The 19,948-nt window shown below is 35.1% G+C and overlaps 2 protein-coding genes across 2 annotated transcripts; one reads left to right on the top strand and one right to left on the bottom strand.

Annotated features, from left to right (window-relative positions):
- Nucleotides 1-8,200: 8,200 nt before the first annotated feature.
- Nucleotides 8,201-8,955, top strand: LOC108477548 (uncharacterized). Its single transcript, XM_017780087.1, has 3 exons — nucleotides 8,201-8,344; nucleotides 8,483-8,566; nucleotides 8,767-8,955. Exons 1-3 carry the CDS (start codon nucleotides 8,201-8,203, stop codon nucleotides 8,953-8,955), a joined length of 417 nt encoding a protein of 138 aa, XP_017635576.1.
- A 10,106-nt stretch (nucleotides 8,956-19,061) lies between these two features.
- Nucleotides 19,062-19,639, bottom strand: LOC108477547 (uncharacterized). The gene is made up of 2 exons (XM_017780086.1): nucleotides 19,359-19,639; nucleotides 19,062-19,248 (listed from the first exon to the last, which is right to left on the bottom strand). The coding sequence occupies exons 1-2, from the start codon at nucleotides 19,637-19,639 to the stop codon at nucleotides 19,062-19,064; spliced, it is 468 nt and encodes a 155-aa protein (XP_017635575.1).
- Nucleotides 19,640-19,948: the final 309 nt, after the last annotated feature.

Below are 19,948 nucleotides of genomic sequence, written 5' to 3'. Positions count from 1 at the left end.
TTAAAGGGTCACAAAGGCTTCACACTATGAGATTTGAGGCAATCATATGCACGACAAAGATATTTTTTTGGTGGATTAAGGAAGTACTCATAATTTCTTGGATGTTAAGTTGCTCACTAAGTTGGCTTTACCAGTTGACTTACAACAATAAGTGAGGGTAACAGTGGCTGATAGGAGACAATTGTTTACTCGAGGAGTTTGCAATGGCCTGGAGTGGGAGGTGCAAGGGGCTAGTTTTGTTGCTGATTTTATGATACTTCCACTAAAGGGGTGTGATACTGTGTTGGGAATTTAGTGGCTTCTCCTTTTGGGATCAATTACATTGAATTTTGACTCAATGGTTATGCAGTTTTCTTCTAAGGGAAGTCAATGTATTATTCAAGGCATCCTGCCTGGAGATATTGAATTAATGAGCCAACGGCAAGCCACCAAATGTCTATCAATTATCCATAGGGAAATGGGCCCTTGTACTCTTTTCATAACTAGTGCTGATCAGTTGAATTTGTAAGTGGCTCCTATAAAAGACGCGTCCAAGGAATTACAGATGCTCCTGGATGAATTTGGAAGTATTTTTCAATAAATGGTTGGTTTACCTCCATCAAGACTTCAAGACCATCGCATACCTCTTGTGGATGAAAAATTAGTAGTGAAGGTTAGGCCCTATAGATACCCCATGGTGCAGAAATCAGAATTGGAACGATTTGTTAGAGAAATGCTTCAAGCTGGCATCATCATGGATAGTTGCAGCCCTTTTGCCTCTCCAGTGGTAATGGTCAAGAAAAAAGATGGAGGATGGATACTTTGTCTAGATTACGGACAACTTAATCAGTTGACTGTGAGAGACCGTTTCTCAATTCCTATTATTGAAGAGCTCCTAGATGAATTAGGACAAGCCAAGATCTTCTCCAAGCTGGATTTACGAACTGGTTATCATCAAGTCAGGATGTTTGAAGCTGACATTCCCAAAACAACTTTCAAAACTCATGAAGGTCACTATGAGTTTTTGGTGATGCGTTTTGGCCTCACCAATGTCCTGTTGACATTTTAGGCTTTGATTAGCTCTATTTTAAGCACTTGCTAAGAAAGACTGTCTTGGTTTTTTTTATGATATCATGGTTTAATCGACTACTCTGGGTGATCATTTGATTTATCTACGTGAAGTCTTCCAAATTTTGAGACACCATATGCTCTTTGTTAGAAGAAATAAGTGTTGTTTTGGGACGGAGGCAGTAGAATATTTGGAGAATGTTATTTTCTAATGGATTGTTACCATGGATAAATCCAAGGTGACTTGTGCCGAGAATTGGCCTTTGCCTACCACCATGAAGGAATTGAGGGGATTTCTTGGATTATCGAGTACTATAAACGTTTCATAAAAGATTATGGTCTCATGGCTAGACCCTTGACTAAATTACTCAAGAAGGATGCCTGGCATTGGAATGAACAAGCAACTCAAGCCTTCCAATAGTTGAAAACAACCTTGTGTACTGCTCATGTGTTTGTCCTCCCAAACTTTCAATTGGAATTTTGCATTGATATAGATGTGTCGGGTTTTGCTGTAGAAGCAGTTCTTCAACAGTTAGGCAAACCAGTGGCTTATTTTAGTAAGGCCTTAGGAATTAGACACCATACTTTATCAGTCTATAAGAAAGAGATAATGGTTGCCTTGTTGGCTATTAAAAAATGGCACTACTACCTGGTGGGAAGACATTTTAAAATTCGTACTGACCATCACAACTTAAAATTCTTGGCTGATCAAGTCGCAGTCACACATTTTCAGCGAAAATGGGTTACTAAGATGATTGGTTATGATTATGAAGTCGTATATTGGAGAGGTTCGAGTAATGTTGCTGCTGATGCTTTATCTAGGTAGCCATGTCTACAGGAGGGGCAATTGTTTCAGCTCACCAGTAGCACCATTAGCTGTCAACTACTTTCACGAGTCCAAGCATCTTACTTGGTTGATTCTAAACTTCAGAAATTATGCACTACAATATAGCAGCAGGGCAACAAACATCCTAAATATAGTTAGGATGGTTAATTCTTATGAAGAAGGAGAAAGATGATGGTTGGTAATGTGCTCAATTTGAAGCAAGAACTGTTTTAATTGTTATATGACAGTCCACTAAGTGTTTATTCGAGAGTTCATGCAACAACCAAGAGGATCAGTAGTCAACTCTACTAGAAGGGCCTTTCTAAGGATATTAAAAAAGAGGTCAGAGAATGTGACATCTTTCAGCAATGCAAGTGAGAAACGGTAGCGCCTCCGGATCTGTTACAAGCTTGGTCTTTGGTGTCCATGGACTTCATAGAAGGTTTTCCTTGTTCCAAAGGGAAGAATATCATTTTTGTTGTGGTAGATCATCTCACAAAGTATGCCTATTTCATGGCTTTATCGCATCCATATACTGCCATGACTGTTGCTCAACTATTCTTGGATAATGTTTACAAGTTACATGGAATGCTTGATTCTATTATATCTAAAAATCGACAGTCAAACAGAGGTGCTTAATCTGTGCTTGAAATACTATCTCCGATGCATGACGGAAGAGAGACCTCAAGACTAGATCAACTGGTTGTCCTTAGCTGAGTGGTGGTATAATTTCACTCTTTATTCGGCTATTCAGAGCACACCCTATGAGGCCTTATATGGCCAATCCCCCCTCACCATACACCCTACTTAGCTGGAGTCTCCTTAGTGGCTATTGTGGATAATAGTTTGCAACATAGAGAAGCTGCTCGACAACTATTAAAGTTTTATTTAAAACGGACCCAAGATAAAATGAGACAGTAAGCTGACAAGCACACAACAGATCAATAATTTGCAATGTAAGTATACCTCAAATTTTACAGACAACATTTGGTCAGGAATGTGCTAAACCAAAAATTAGCTCCTAAGTATTTTGGGCCATACAAGGTGGACAATAGGGTTGGGAAAGTTACATACATGCTATAATTACCACAAGGATCGAAGGTCCATCCTACCTTCCATGTTTTCCAACTTAAAAAACATGTTAGCAATGCTCTTACACAAGCTTTTCTGCCAGTGGTGGATAACCATGGTTCATAGGTCAAGGAACCTATTCGAATCATAGGCAGAAGAATTGTGAAGCGGGGAAATGTGGCTACAACCGAGGTTTTGGTTGAATGGGCAAACTCATTTCCTGAATATGCCACTTGGGAATTGTAGGTGAAATTGAAGGTTACTTACCCTCATTTCAATCTTTGAGGACAAGGATGTTCTCATGGGGAAGGTATTTGTTATGGACCATTTCTAATGACAAGTGGGCTGAAGGACATTAGTTAAATGGTGCGCACTAAGTTTAATAAAACGATGCGTTTTGTGCATGGAAAAACTTATCATATAATTTGTTGATTCTTTCTGTTATTTGTTTCTTATATAGCAGCATGTAAGGAGGTGAACTGTTACATTTCCTCTATTCTGCATCTCTTCTTCTCTTTATTTTTCTGCTATTTCTTTTCTTTTCTTTTGGATTTCTGGTTCTGGTGTTATCAATGTCCTTACGGTGTAACGAATTTGCCGGTGACTGTGTTTTGTGGGTGTCGTTGTTCAGTGTTCTTTGGTTTAATAATAGTTATGTTATAAATCTGCAATAATTTAGTATGTATGAAAAAGGCCATTATGCTGTGAAAATACATTCCGGGAAGCTGCGATGGATTGTACGGTGATGGTACCAGCGATTGAAATCGTATATGTTTATTTATCACACTTTTTTTATTTATATATATTATTAAAATATTTATGTATATTTATAAATTTCTTTGAATTTTTAAAGTAATATCAAATTGATATTATTTTAAAATTTTGAATATTAATTTTTAAATTATGATTAAATTGATATAATATGTAAAAATTGAGAGTTAAATTTATTATTATATTAATTTCTTCAATTGTCACGTTACCCTCTTATGTGAGTGTTAAGATAATTAACAAAAAAAAGACAAAAAATCTCGATTAGTTAGGTAATTAAATTAAAAATTAATAATTAAGTGACAAAAAAAGAAAGAGTCAAAATGACTAAATTAAAAAAATAATAATTTGATGACTAAAAAAGAAAAATGGCAATAGTTGGGTAACTTGTAGTCTAAGTTACCCTAAAACAATAACAATAATAATAAACAAAGAAGACCAAGAAGTGAAGTCACTTTTCTTTTCCTTTTGTTGGGCTGCAATTAAAGTTCAGAGGCCCATCAACCATATCTCATATATTTGTTTTCATTTTTCTTTTATATGTAGAGAATGAAACTTCTTTTGTGAAATTAGGATGGATAAATTTGTTAAAATTTAAAATTTATTATTTTATAATTTTAATGGATAAATTTGTTAAAAATTAAAATATTATTCTTTTATGATCTAAGCTTAATCCTATTTGGGTCGAGTGAGTTTTAAGTAAAGTCCTTTCAATAATATTAACTTTAGATTCAAATTCAATTTAAATGCTTAGAAAAAAATACAATTTCTCTTCTTCCAATCACTTGTTAATTTAATTAATATTTTGATAAATTAACTTTAAACTGAACGAGATAACCTTCTACTGAAACTTTTTATATCACATAAATAGCTAAACACAATTTTGTTTAGGGAAAAAATCATTCAAAAATTTGAATCGTAATTTGTATCAATAATTCATTATACTTTGAAGTACAATTACTAGAATACACACGTATATTACATGAAAAATATAAGCAAATTAAAATGGTTTTAACTAGTAAAAACATCTTTAATAAAAATGAAAAAAAAATCAATTAAGCTCTTAAAAAAATGCACCCTATTAAGTCTTTAATGACAAAAAAGAAAATAATCAACTAGGGTTTTGTGTTAACGGAAACCGTTAGTTGACTGGTTTGGTTGTTAAAGGTGTTGACGTGGTTGACGAGAACTACTAGGACATGACATGATGATGCATATTACGTCAGCAATTTTTAAAAAATATAAAATTTAAAACAATTAAAAATTAAAAATATAATTTTTTATTAATAATTATTTAAAATTATAAAAATTGAAAATAAAATAAAATTTTTATTTATAATTTTATATATATTCGAATTATAAAAGTTCAAATTGAAAAATTGAAATAATAATTTTATATTCAAATTTTGTATACATAAATTATTAATAAAAATCATTCAAAATTTTAAATATTTTTAACATATATTATGATTTTTTATTATAAATTTTAATGGGAAAACGTATTTTGGTTTAATGTTTTTATTATACCATGTATGCATTATATAAGGTTTTCCGTGGAGAGGATGAGAATGGAACTATTCTCTTCTTTCCCACTTTTGTTTCTGTTGTTTATTATTATTTCTTAATTTTTAACCAAATTTCATAAAAAAAATAAGGCCAAAATTTATGTCTTAACCGGCCATGCCATAACACTAGGGTCTATTTTCCAGATAAACCTCGCCTTTTAGTTACAAAAATTCAATAGTAATTAATTTTTACGATTTAATCCTTACAACCTAATTAACTATCCGATCAATAAAATTTTTAGGCGGAAAATCAATATAACACTATAACAAACTTGTAAATATAAATTAATAACATTTACTGACTCGATCATCAGAAACGAGGTTCCAAAATCACCATTTCTGACATCATTGAAAACAGGTTTTTACACAAGAACTATACAAGAATACAACAGGAATTTGCTAAATGCTCTATTTGTGTTAAAAATTGGCTTGAACACTATCTTTTGGGAATTGTCTTAACGAATTACACAATGATCTTAAGGTCAATGTCAAAATCCACAAACCACGATTCATCTATAAAGCCATTAGCTTGGCATTTGAGTTCGAACAGAAGCTGAGCACTTCTCATGGATCTCGAAGCTCTACTTTTGGATGGGAAGTGCGTTTACCTTCGGTAAGATTAAAAACAATGATAGTGGTAAGATTAGTTACTATAGTTGTGAGGTAAAAGATTCCATCTCACCACAAGTACCGCCTATCCAAAGGGGTACTTAGACTATTACTACCAAACCCAGTCTAACAATTGTTGCCCCTAATAACACTGCAACCTCATAAACTACAAGCCGTCCAACATCACAAAATCAGGTTCGATCTTCTATCCCACGACCATGGTATGCTAGACACTAAAACCACATTACCAAAGGATTATGTTCTCGTGGCAATGAAAAGTTTAGCCCAGGTCATCCATGTCGTAATGCAATACTCATACTCTTGGAAATTGACAAATCTAAACAAGTAGAAGAAGATTCTTGTGCAACCAAAGTTGACCCAGAAATTTCCTTTACTGAGATATCTTTCATACAATTTTATGGAAGAACTCATATGCCACCATGAAATTGCAGTGAGCATTAAATAGGAAATAGGTTTTCATTTTGTGGATAGTGGTTCGACGCATAACTTTTCATATGAACAATTGGTAGATTCAACGCAAGTTTCGGCAAAATTCATTCCGACATTTAGCGTACAGACTGGAAACAAACAAATCGTACACTGCAATCATCTTTGGGTTAATTTGGAAGTTTAGCTTTCAAGCCTTGCCATTACCCAAAATATTATCCTTTTTATATGAGTGGAGTCGGTATTGTTTTAAGTATTCAGTGGTTAGCATCCTCAACACGATAAAAGCAGATTGGGCCCAACTTTTATAAAATTTTAACTTAAATAGATGGCAATACAAGATTCAAGGGATTCCGCCCAATGCTAAAACCTCAATTTCAATATCTTTCAATAGATGTAGACGCTTAAGGTACCTCAATTGCACCAAAACTCTAAAATCTACTCACAAATTTTGCTGCTATTTTTGACGAACCTAGAAGATTTCCCCTTTTTCGTCAACATGCACACAACATTCCCCTAATACCCAACTCTAAACCACCAAACATACGATCCTATACTATAGGAATATTACTCCCAAAAATTTGAAAGTTGAGAAATTCACCACATTGCTCAGTTCAGGTTTTATACGTCCCAATAAAAGTCCATTCACTAGTCTTGTTCTCATCTAAAAGTAATATTTTTTGTGGTACATGTGTATCGATAAATATCCCATAATCAATGCTGATGAACTAAATGGAGCAATCATTTTTTAAAAAGTTGACCTTCACTCTAATCATGACTAAATTCATGTCCACCCTCATAATATTCACAAAATAGCCTTCTGTACCTATTCAAGACACTATGAATTTATCGTAATGCCATTCAGCCTCATCAATGCCCCTCAACTATCTAAGCAACCATGAATGACCTCTTTTGTCCGTACTTACATCAATTTTCTTTTAGTATTCTTTGAAGACATCTTGGTATATAACCTCTTCAGTCAATCACAAGTATCATTTATGGGTCATATTGTTTCAATTGGTGGAGTCAGAGAGACCAAGAAAAATAAAAATTATTATGGATTGGCCACTTCCTACTACTATGAAGGAGTTATGCAGGTTCCTAGGTTTGACATGTTATTCACCGATTTGTTCAAGGGTATGGACAGTTGGATATTATAATTTGTAACATTTTAGAATATACTTGTTCGTTACTTACATGTACTTTTACTTAATGAATGTATTTAGAGTAGATGTATCTAGTTTAATGAATGTATTTAGAATAGATGTATCTAGTAGTCATGCATGTACTTAACTAGGATACATGAATGTGTTAAACCAATAGTCACTTACAACTACTATATAAATAGTTGTATGTGATGAAGCACAGTAAAAGAGAGTGAAAGAAGAAAAAAGTTTAATACAAAGTGAGTTCATTTCTTTCCCAAAAGCTATTTCTCTTCCACCTCCATCCAAAAAAGTGGTATTCAAAGCTTTGTTCGGTAGTGAGAGAAGATGACCAACAATGGAATGTTTCCGGTTCAATTTCCTCATCTTACAAAAGAAAACTATGAAAGTTGGTGTTTTTGTATGAAGACTCTACTTGGCTCACGAGATGTTTAGGAGATCACACAAAATGGTTATGATTTTCCTCAAGACGAGGCATATTTGTTGCAACAAGATAGGGATGTGTTAGCGAGGACAAGGAATAAGGATCAACAAGCCCTTATCCTCATCCATCAATTTTGGATGAATCGATGTTTATAATAGTGGATAATGCTAAAACCACAAAGGAAGCATGGGAGATTTTCCAAATTCCTCTCCAAGGAGTTGACAAAGTGAAGAAGGTTCAACTCTAAGTATTACGAGGTGAGTTTGAAACTTTACGGATGAAGGAATCTGTGTCAATTTTGAACTATTATTCAAGGGTGTTGGCTATTGTTAATCAAATGAAGAGATATGGATATACCTTAGAAGATGTTCATGTTATTGAAAAGATCCTTCATTCTTTGGTTCCAAAGTTTGGTTACGTGGTTTGTGTCATTGATTCAAAAGATACTCCATGACTATTGGACAAGTAATATGTGAGTTGTAAGAATAAGAAGACAAATTCAAGAGGGGACAATATGAGTCCTTAGAACAAGCTCTCAAAGCCAAGGTATATTTGAAAGATTGTCGAGAAGAAAAGAACCAAAAAGGTTGAGGCTGTGGACACAGATGAAGATGAGGTTATGGCTAAGGAGGTCGTGGAAGAGGTATTCGTGAAAATAGAAGCAACGATAATAAGAGCCCATTAACTAGAAATCATGGAAGAGCAAAGAGAAGAGGAAGAGGTAATTATTGAAGAGCGAATGAAAGGAGGTATGAAGAGTCTAGTGTTGAATGTTACAATGGTAATAATTTTGGCCATTTTTCTTGGGAATGCCAAAATTATTCCAACGAAAATGAAAAAAAGGTCAATATCATTAAAGATCAACAAGATGTGAAAGAGCCAACTTTATTGTTTGCACTTAAGAATGAAGAAAGCAATGATGCAAGCATATGGTATCTTGACAATGGAGCAAACAACCATATGGATGGATGTAAAGAGGCATTTTTGAAGCTTGATGAGAATATTAGAGGCAATGTTTCATTTGAAGTGTGAAAAATAAAATAGAATAAAATAAATAAAAATAAAGAACACATAAATTTTACGTGGAAACCCTTTCGGGAAAAAAACCACGGGCAGAGGAGAAGAAAATTCACTATGTCGAAAAATTTTTACTCAAATACAAGAGGAATAGACTATGTCTATTTATAAGCTTGCAAAGCCATATTCTAGTAGGATTGAAACACCTTATCCTAATCAATATAAAATAGATGGAGTTTAATAAGGTTTAAAACCTTATTCTAAAATAAAATAAAAGAAGTCTAGTTCTATATGGATTTTACTTTTATTTTATTTTCCATCGTATTTTATTTAAATAAGAATTTGGGTCACTTAATTCTAACAATCTCCACCTTGACACAAATTCTCAATGAACAAGTTCTTCATCGCGAACTTTCAATAAACAAGTTCTTCACCTCTTCCAAAAACCCCTTAAGGGTTTAACTTCAACAATGAACACCAACCAAGTCTAAGCAATGCTCAAACTTGGTTATAGGAAGTGACTTAGTCATCATATCTGCAGGATTTTCATGAGTGCTAATTTTGCTCACAACAATATCACCACGAGCAATAATATCACGAACAAAATGATACCGAATATCAATGTGTTTTGTTCTCTCATGAAACATTTGATCTTTTGTAAGAAAGATGGCACTCTGACCGTCACAAAATCTCGTCTGATTTGAAGGTCTTCATTGAGTTCACTAAATAGTCCTTCAACCAAATAGCTTCTTTACAAGCCTCAAGAATCGCCATGTACTCAACTTCGATGGTAGACAAAGCGATGTAGTTTGCAAAGTGGCTTTCCAACTAATTGCACAACCTCCGATTGTAAAGACGTAACTCGTGAGAGATCTTCTTCTATCAAGGTCTCCAAGAAAATCAGCATCAACATACCCTATAACTCCATCTTTAGTTCTTCCAAACTGTAAGCAAACATTAGTAGTGCCTCGTAAGTATCTTAAAATCCATCGAATCGCTTTCCGGTGTTCTTTACCGTGATTCGCCATGTATCTCGCTAACCGCCGATGCGCATATGATAAATCGGGCGTGAACAAACCATAGCATACATGAGAGATCCTCATCGCACTAGAGTATGGAACATGTGACATGTACTCAATCTCATTATCGATTGAGGAGATAAGGCCGATGAAAGTCCGAAATGGGTCGCTAAAGGAGTACTAACAGCTTAGCACTCTGCATATTGAACTCAAAAGAACTTTCTCAATGTACCCTTCCGACTTAGGTACAATTTACTTGCTTTTCTATCTCGAGAATCTCCATACCAAGTATCTTCTTTGTTGGTCCTAAATCTTTCATCTCAAATTCTTCACTTAGTTGGGCTTTAACCTTTCTTATCTCTCTTTATCTTTTCTCGCTATCAACATGTCATCAACATAAAGAAGTAGATACACAAAAGAACCATCACTGTTTTTCTTAAAGTAGACACAACTGTCAAAACTACTTCTTTTGAAATCATGAGAAGTCATAAAGGAATCAAACCTCTTGTACCACTGTCTTGGTGACTGTTTTCAAACCGTAAAGGGACTTTTTCACAAAGCAAACATAGTCCTTTTTTTCGAGACTATAAAACCCTCTGGTTGTTGCATGTAAATATCTTCCTCAAGTTCTCCATGCAAAATGCGCTTTTACATCTAACCGCTCAAGCTCCAAATCATGCATGGCCACAATACCAAGCAAAGCTCGAATCGAACTATGCTTAACAACCGGAGAGAACACATCTGTGAAGTCCACTCGAATTTGATCAGTAACCCTTTGCAACAAGCCTTGCTTTATATCCGGGTTCTTCAACTCCTGAGTCCCTTCTTTCTTTTTAAACACCCATTTACAACGAATGACCTTTTTACCTTTAGAAAGTTTTACAAGATCCCATGTTCATTTTTGTGGAGTGATTCCATCTCCTCTTGCATAGCAAACATCCACTTTTCGAGTCTTCACAACTAATCGCCTCGAATAATTAAATGGCTCTTGATTCGCATCTATATCTTCACCACATTTAAAGCATAAGCAACTAGATCAACCTCGGCATACTTCTTTGGAGGTTTAATTTCTCTTCTTGTCCTGTTTTTGGCGATAGAGTATTGCGGTGAAGAAGCAACTCTATTCTCAATTTTTGTATCGGCTTGAGGAGTTGATTCGTATTAATCGATGCTCCACCGCTTTTGGTTTTCTTTATTGGAAGAGTCTTTAAGAGATAAGTTAGGTAGCATAGCGGTTTCATCAAAACAACATCTCTGCTAATCACAACTTTTCTATTTTCAGACACCATAACTTATAGCCTTTTACACCACTTTATGACCAAGAAAACGCATTTAATGGATCTTGGTTCCAATTTTCCATTATCAACATGAGCATACGCAGACACCCAAAAATCTTTAAATCGTAATAATTAGCAGGATTACGGACCATACCTCTTGTGGCGTCTTTTTCTCAATGGCAACGGATGGAGATCGGTTGATCAAAAACATGCAAGAGAGGTCGCTTCGCCCAAAATGACTTGTAAGTTGGCATTTGACAACATATATCGAACCTTCTCCATGATCGCTTCGTTCATTCGCTCGCAACGCCGCTTTTGTTGTGGAGTATGACGAATCGTCAAGTGTCTCATGATCCTTCGACTTGCACAATCTATTAAACTCATCGAGCGTAACTCTAAGCCATTGTGCATGGGAGGTATTTTATCTGCTTTTCCGTCTGCTTTTCAATCATAATTTTCCAAGACTTAAATGTGGAAAACACATCGCTTTTCTTCGGGAAGAACGCCCAAACTTTTCTAGAAAAATCATCAATAAAGGTTAGCATATAATTAGCTCCACCTCTCGAAGGCACTCGGGCGGCCCCCACGATCGTAATGGATATACTCCAACGTTTCCTTCGTGTTATGGATTCCTCTAGTGAATCGAACTCTCTTTGCTTCCCAAAACACAAGTGCTCACAGAATTCGGTTTGCAAGTTCCTTGCCCATTAAGAAGTCCTCTTTGCTTAATTCGCCATGCCATTCTCACTCATATGCCCTAGGCGCATATGCCAAAGTTTAGTAATATCATCATCGACAAGGAAGAGGAAGCGACAATTGCATCACCAAGAATAAAAAACCTCAGAAACATATAACTTGGCAATCTTTCTTTGCCCTTTCATCACAACAAGGACCCTTTGAAATCTTTAAAACCCCACTTTCAAATTGTGTATCTGCACTTTTGAATCAAGAGTACTCAACGAAATTAAATTTCTTTTCAATTCGGAACATGCCGCACGTCACTAAGTGTTCGACAACTCCATCAAACATCTTAACTTTAATTGTTCCAACACCGCGATTTTACATGAAGCATTATTTCCCATCAAAACAACACCTTCAGATCTCGTTTCATAAGTTGTAAACCAATCCCGATTGGGACTCATGTGGAAGGTGCACTGAATCAAGTATCCACTCGCCTTACTTTAGAATCATTGATGAAGCAACTAGAAGTTCACCATCGCTGTAGTCTTCTACAACATCGCCTTCACCGGAATTTTCGGTTGTTTTCCTTTTGATTCGCACCTCCCTTTTAATCTTATTTTGTAGCTTATAGCACTCAGATTTAATGTGCCCTTTCTTCTTGCAGAAGTTGCAAGTTTTACCTCTGTTTGAAGATTTCGATCTACCCTTAGATTTACCACGAGGATTCCGTTCTTGTGTTCTACCACGATCATCATCAACATTCCGGTCTTGTCTCCCACGAACAATGAGACCCTCTCCCTGAGAGTTGGGTTTAACCACAAGATGCTTCATCTTATCATACGAGGTTAAAGAATCATAAACCTCATCAACTGTGAGAGACTCGCGGCTATATAAAATCGTGTCTCTAAAGGTTGAATAAGACGGGGGCAACGAACAAAGTAGAATCAACCCTAGATCTTCCTTATCATCTTGAACCTCCATGGCCTCCAAGTTTGAGAGAATTTCTTTAAACACTCATTAAGTGTTCGTGTACGACGCACCTTCCTCCAAACGATGAGCATAAAGACGCCGCTTCATATGCAACTTGCTTGTTAGAGTTTTCGACATACATATTTCTAGCCTCTTCCATAATGCAATGCGGTTTTCTCTTTCATCACATCCTGCAAAATTTCGTTGGACAAATGCGATGTAATTGTGTTAATGCCTTTCGATCCTTACGCTTCTTCTCTTCATCTGTTAATGTCGAAGGCATCTTATCTATCCTAGCAGGGCATCCTCTAGATCCATTTGTGCAAGAACGCTTGCATCTTAATTTGCCACAACGCAAATCGGTGTTGCGATCCAACAAATGAATTTCATACTTCAAAGACGCCATTACCGTGATCGAGATGAATAACCCTAAGCTCGATACCAATTTGTGAAAAATAAAATAGAATAAAATAAATAAAAATAAAGAACACATAAATTTTACGTGGAAACCCTTTCGGAAAAAAACCACGAGGAGGAGAAGAAAATTCACTATGTCGAAAAATTTTTACTCAAATACAAGAGGAATAGACTATGTCTATTTATAAGCTTGCAAAGCCATATTCTAGTAGGATTGAAACACCTTATCCTAATCAATATAAAATAGATGGAGTTTAATAAGGTTTAAAAACCTTATTCTAAAATAAAATAAAAGAAGTCTAGTTCTATATGGATTTTACTTTTATTTTATTTTCCATCGTATTTTATTTAAATAAGAATTTGGGTCACTTAATTCTAACATGAAGACTCTTCGAAAGTCAAAATCCAAGGGAAATGTACCATTTTAATTTCTCTAAAAGATGGTGGTCATAGCCTTATTATCGATGTTTACTATGTTCCCAAGTTAAAAATCAATATTTTGAGTTTGGGACAACTTCTTAAATGCGGCTATGAAATTCACTTGAAAGATTGTTTCCTTTAGCTAAGAGATTAGTATTCCAACTTGGTTGCTAAAGTATCCATGTCGAAGAATAGAATGTTTATGTTAAATCTCAAGAAAATTGAAGTAATGTGCTTAAAAGCTAGTTTAAAGGGTGAAGCATGGTGTTGGCACATGAGGTTTGGTCACTTGAATTTTGGAGCACTCAAAGTTCTCGGAGAAAAGAAGATGGTTAAAGGAATTCAACCATTAGCCATCCTAATCAACTATGTGAGGTGTGTCTTCTATGTAAGTATGCAAGATCAAGCTTTTCCAAAGAAGCAACATTAAGAGCAATCGAGCCTCTTCAACTTGTTCATACCGATATGTGTGGACCAATCAATCCACCATCATTTAGTAAAAGTAAATACTTCTTTTTTTTTTAATGATTATAGTAGAAAGACTTAGGTTACTTCTTGAAGCAAAAATCTGAAGCCTTTGTTGTATTAAAAACTTTCAAAGCTCTTTTTGAAAAGGAGAGTGGCTATAAGATAAAATTTTTAAGGTTTGATGAGGAAGCGAATTCACTTCCAATGAATTCAATGATTTTTGTGAACTACATGGAATTTGTCTTCCTTTAATAGTGCCTAGATCACCTCAAAAAAATGGTTTAGTGGAAAGAAAAAATGCAACTATTATTAACATGGCTAGATGTATGTTGAAGGCAAAGAATATGCCCAAGGAATTTTGGGCCGAAGTTGTTTCTTGTGCAGTTTACTTGTCCAACCACTTGCCAACAAAGAACATGAATGGTATAACACCTTAAGAAGCATGGAGTGGAAGAAAGCCAAGTGTTAGACATCTATATGAGTGTTTGGTACCATCTCTTATGCACATGTATCTGACTAAGATAGATCGAAGCTTGATGATCGAAGTTCAAAATATGTTTTCATTGGCTATGACTTAAACTCCAAAGGCTACAAGTTGTACAACCCAAGTAATGGAAGGATTATTATAAGCTAAGATGTTGAGTTCAATGAATAAGCAAGTTGGAATTGGGAGGCACAAGAAGAACAATCTTATGATTTCATTCTTTATTTTTGAGAAAGAACAAGACACTATGGCACTAGTGCAAGCCATGACTCCTCTATCTTCACCTGCTCCATCCATGAATTCAACTTCCGAAGAAAGCTCGAGTGAAAGACCTCAACAAATGAGAAGTATCTATGACTTGTATGATGCTACTGAAGTTATTAATGATTTGTTTTGTCTATTTGTAGATAGTGAGCCACTTAACTTTGATGATACCGTAAATGACGAAAGATGGAGACTACCAATATATGAAAAAATAAAACCTATTGAGAAAAACAACATTTGGGAGTTATCTGAACTATCAAAAGGTCATAAAGCTATCAACGTCAAGTGGATTTTCAAGGAAAAGGAGAATGCAAGTGGAGAAATGGTGAGGTACAAAGCAAGGCTGGTTGTTAAAGGCTATAAGAAAAAGCATGGGATCGATTATGATGAAGTCTTTGCACCCGTTGCTCGAATGGAAACAATTCGTTGCTTATGTCCTTGACGGCTCAAATGAAGTGGAAAATATATCAACTTGATGCAAAATCGACATTTCTTAAGGGTTTCTTAGAAGAGGAAGTTTACATTGAGCAACCAATAGGATACAATGTCCAAGGACAAGAAAATAAACGCCTAAGGTTGAAAAAGACACTATATGGGTTAAAACATGTAACACCCCGGAAGTTAGTGGTACTGGAAAGTATGATTTTGGGACCCCATTTTCATAAACCGAATAAAAGTATTTAAGAAGCTATGTTAGGAGTGAATTAAATTTTAGATAGGTAATTTTGTCAAAATAGTGTTTAATTAGAGTATAGAGACTAAATCGTGTAAGTAACCAAAGTAAAAATTATTAAGGAATTACAATTGGAATTTAATATATAGGAATTATAAAGTAAATAAACCATTATATATGAATATATATGAGTGGTGGGTTAAAACTTATTATCTATATTTTATATTATAAAATTTAGTTAACTTATTGTTAAAAGAATAAAATAAAACAAAAAGAAATAAAAGATGATATTAGTGGATGGAAAGAGAAATATTATTCTCATTTCATCCCGTAGTTTTCGAAGCAAAAAGGAAAGGGGGAATGATGCACGCCAATAGGGTTTAAACCTTTCAAGCTTCAATTGGTTAGTCAATTTAGATTATTTTCTTATAATTTTATGTCTTTGGAATCCTGGTACTACGAGCTAGCTGACCCATGTTGTATTTTTTGTTATTGTTAAAATTTGAATATGTTAATTTAGTTGAATATTTAAATTTTTAGGGACCAATTTGATAGATTTTTAGGTTAGAAGTGAAAAATGACTAAATTGTAAAGTCAATTGATGATTTTGTGTAATAGGGACTGAAATGCACAAATTGTTAAAATTATTTAGTCCTGATTTTAGAGAATAAATTGAATACAATGCAAAAGTTGCATAAATTAAAAATTGAATGAAAAAAATTTAATTTTATATTGATGAAATGTCTTTTTGTTTTAATGCATAGCTAATGTTGAACTGGATCCCTCAAAAAACAAATGAAAAGATAAAATTGTCGACAGATAGCTCGGAATTCACGATTTATATTTTTATAATCCAAACTATTTAAATTGTTGCATATAAACATTGTATCATATGGTAAGTTGATAGATGAGTTAGTTCTTTGGAAATTTGTGTGAAACGTTAATTGAATTGAATGGATGTGATTGAATGTTTAGTTGTAAAATTAGACTTAAATTTGATAGTTATGTAAATAATGTACACTGAATTATATATTGAATCGAATTGATTTAAGAAATGAATAGTGTTGATAGATGCATGATAATGGATTGATGAAAACTTGGTTTCGATATTGAGGATTTGGTATGTTGAATCAAATCGAGAAACATGTTACTTATTAACTATTCAAGCAGGGTCGGATATAAATGGCATGCTGTAACACCCCAAACCTAAACCTGACCTAGACGTTATGACCAAATCTAGAGATGTCACAAAGAATGGGTTTTGAAAACTGAGTTATTTCGATAAACCATTCAACTTTTATAACTTGTAATCATTCATAATTATTACTGAAAATGTCATTTAATTAGTTCATTTACTAAAACATAATTTACAGTGGAAGTCTTAAAACCGTTATATTTTAAAAAGGCAATTCGTGTTTTTAGAAAATATTTGTTTTCGTAAAACCGTGATTTTAGACAAGCATTGTAATGAAAACGTCAAAAATGCATCCAAAACCAAAATAAAAACCAACAGTTCGGGAGTCCCAAAAAAATTACCAACTCCCAAATAAAACCAGAATCATGAATAAAAACCATAGATTACTAAATTAAAATAGTTCTAGATCAAGTGGTCACCGTTTAGCCTCCGTTGCACCGACACGTCTAAGTCTGTGGATTACCTGAACAGAACAGACAAACGAATGTGAGTTTTCGTAAAATCATTCTGTAACCTAACAGAAATAGACATGCTATACATACAGAAATCACATACACAATTAGATTCAGGTTCAGATTCGGACCTAAGTCCTTTACAGATTCAGACAACAGAAACAGATATGTAGAGCAGATATACAGAATCCTAGCCCCATCCTCTACACACCAACTTCAACCATCCCAACACACCATGTGGGGTTAAAAACACCCACCCATCCCCACACACCATATCGTGCTGTTATGACACATATCAGATAATGTGTAGCCAAGCTGCTAAAATATAGGCGATGATCGCCATACAGAACACTTCCTCCATATATATAAATTCCATCCCAGTCAAAAATACAAAATCAGAATTATCATGCTTACATGCTCATTACCGATATCAAATATATATATACATCAGACTAAATAGACATGCAAAACAGGCAAAACAGTGTCATACTCAGAGCAGAATATCAGACTATCAAATCACATAATTTTAGGGTTTGGTTAGCCCTTACCGACCCTACGGTAGGCTCATAGTTGATCAGAACAACTCGTGTGACCCTAGGGAAAATTTCAGAAAAATGGGTCCATATGCTCGTGTAGGCCCACACGGCCTGGCCCAAAACCCACATGCTCGTGTGACATGCTTGTGTAGGCCTACATGCCTAATTTGGCCTAGCCCGTATGGTCTACACGACCATACTCATACCACCACACGGTTATGTCTTGCGTATGACCATGCTCTTGTTAATCACACAGCCGTGTCTCGCACACAGCCAGCCACACGCCCGTGAGGCGTCGACAATAAGGTTTTTTGGCTTTCTCCGAAACTAATTTTTCTACGTTTTGGGAACACACCTGGTACGATTTTGATGCGAAAAATACTCTCGAGCCACACAGCACCTAAAATCAACACAATAAACTCCTAAAATCAGTTTTAAACCTCGATTATACCAAAAAAAAATGGTTCAAATCAAGTTCTCAACACTTACCCAACCACCCTGAGCGATTTCGACTACTATTCTGCCAAAGGAGAGTCCTATTCTACTCGATATACTGCTGCCAAAATAGAAAATAAGGTTCTAATCGGTAATTTGGAAAAATGAACCCTTCAAAACAAATACTCGAATCCCACTTACCAAACAATCAAAGGAAAATGAATAAGCAAAAATACCAAGATTGACAACAAATCAGAACAGGACAAAAAGAAGAATCAAAAGAGAAGAAAAACGACAGAGTAGAGGAAGGCAGAACAAAATTGATGTCAGTTTTTTTTTGGAAAGAGATAATTTTTGAAAAAAATGAATAAACCAAAAATATCCCAAATCCCTTATTTTTCTCCCACTAACTTACTAACTTACAACCTCCTCAGACTTTTAGCTCAACCAAAACTCTATCAGTCAGCTGAGCAAAAATTAACACCCATGCTAATGCAGGGATTCTAATACAGGACCTCCAACATACTAACTCCCTTACCACTCGAACCAGCAAGCTCATTTTGATATAAATTTATAGACAATTTTATATAAGCCCACCCAATAAGGGTAAGGCTTGGATCTTGAAATAATAAAATTTGGCAAAGGTGAGACTTGAACCCAAGACCTTATACACACACCCAGGACACTTAACCACTAAAGGAGATACACATTTTTGTAAGATATTTATAGAAGCAGACATAAATTATTTAGGGCGTTACAACTCTACCCCCTAAAATAAATTTCAACCTCAAAATTTACCTGATCAGAATAGATGAGGCTACTGCTGACGTATCAAGTCCTCAGGTTCCCACGTGACTTCCTCAGTGTCATGATTTCCTTTACTAACGAAATGAGCTTTTTCCTCAGAATCTTAACATCTCGATTCAGAATCTGAACCGACTCCTCCTCAAAATTTAAGTCCAGTCTAACCTCGATCTCCTCAACAGAGACAACATGAGATGGATCAGACTGATACCACCTCAACATTGGATGGAAAATACATCATGGATATGATCTAACTCTGAAGGTAGTTCCAATTGATAAGCGATTGGTCCCACACGCTTCAAAATATGATACGGCCCAATGAACCTAGGGCTTAACTTGCCCTTATGACCAAATCTCAGAACTTTCTTCCATAGAGAAACCTTAAGGAAGACGAAGTTACCTACAGAGTACTCAATATCTCTCATCTTTAGATTTGCATGAGACTTTTGTCCATCAGAAGCTGCTTTCTGACGATCCCAAATAAGTCTAACCTTATCTTCGGTCTTAGAAACCAATTCAGGACCCAAAACCCGACGTTCACCCAATTCAGTCCAACATAGCAGAGTACGACACTTATGACTATACAAAGCCTCGTAAGATGCCATCTAAATGCTCAACTGGAAACTGTTATTGTAGTCGAACTCAGCTAGCGGCAGATAATCCTCCCAACTACCTCAAAAATCTATTACACAGCTTTGAAGCATATTCTCCAGTATCTGAATCACCCTCTTAGATTGACCATCGGTTTGAGGATGGAACGCAGTACTGAAGTCCAATCTCAAACCCAGATCCTTGTGCAATTTCTTCTAGAACCGAGAAGTGAAGCAAGGATCTCTATCAGATATTATCAAAATAAGAACTACATGTAGTCTTACAATCTTAGAGATATAAAGCTTCGCTAACTTTTGCAGAGA

This window comes from Gossypium arboreum, chromosome 12 (assembly GCF_025698485.1).
Source record: "Gossypium arboreum isolate Shixiya-1 chromosome 12, ASM2569848v2, whole genome shotgun sequence".
NCBI classification, from domain to species: domain Eukaryota; kingdom Viridiplantae; phylum Streptophyta; class Magnoliopsida; order Malvales; family Malvaceae; genus Gossypium; species Gossypium arboreum.
This window is presented reverse-complemented; position numbering and strand designations above follow the sequence as displayed.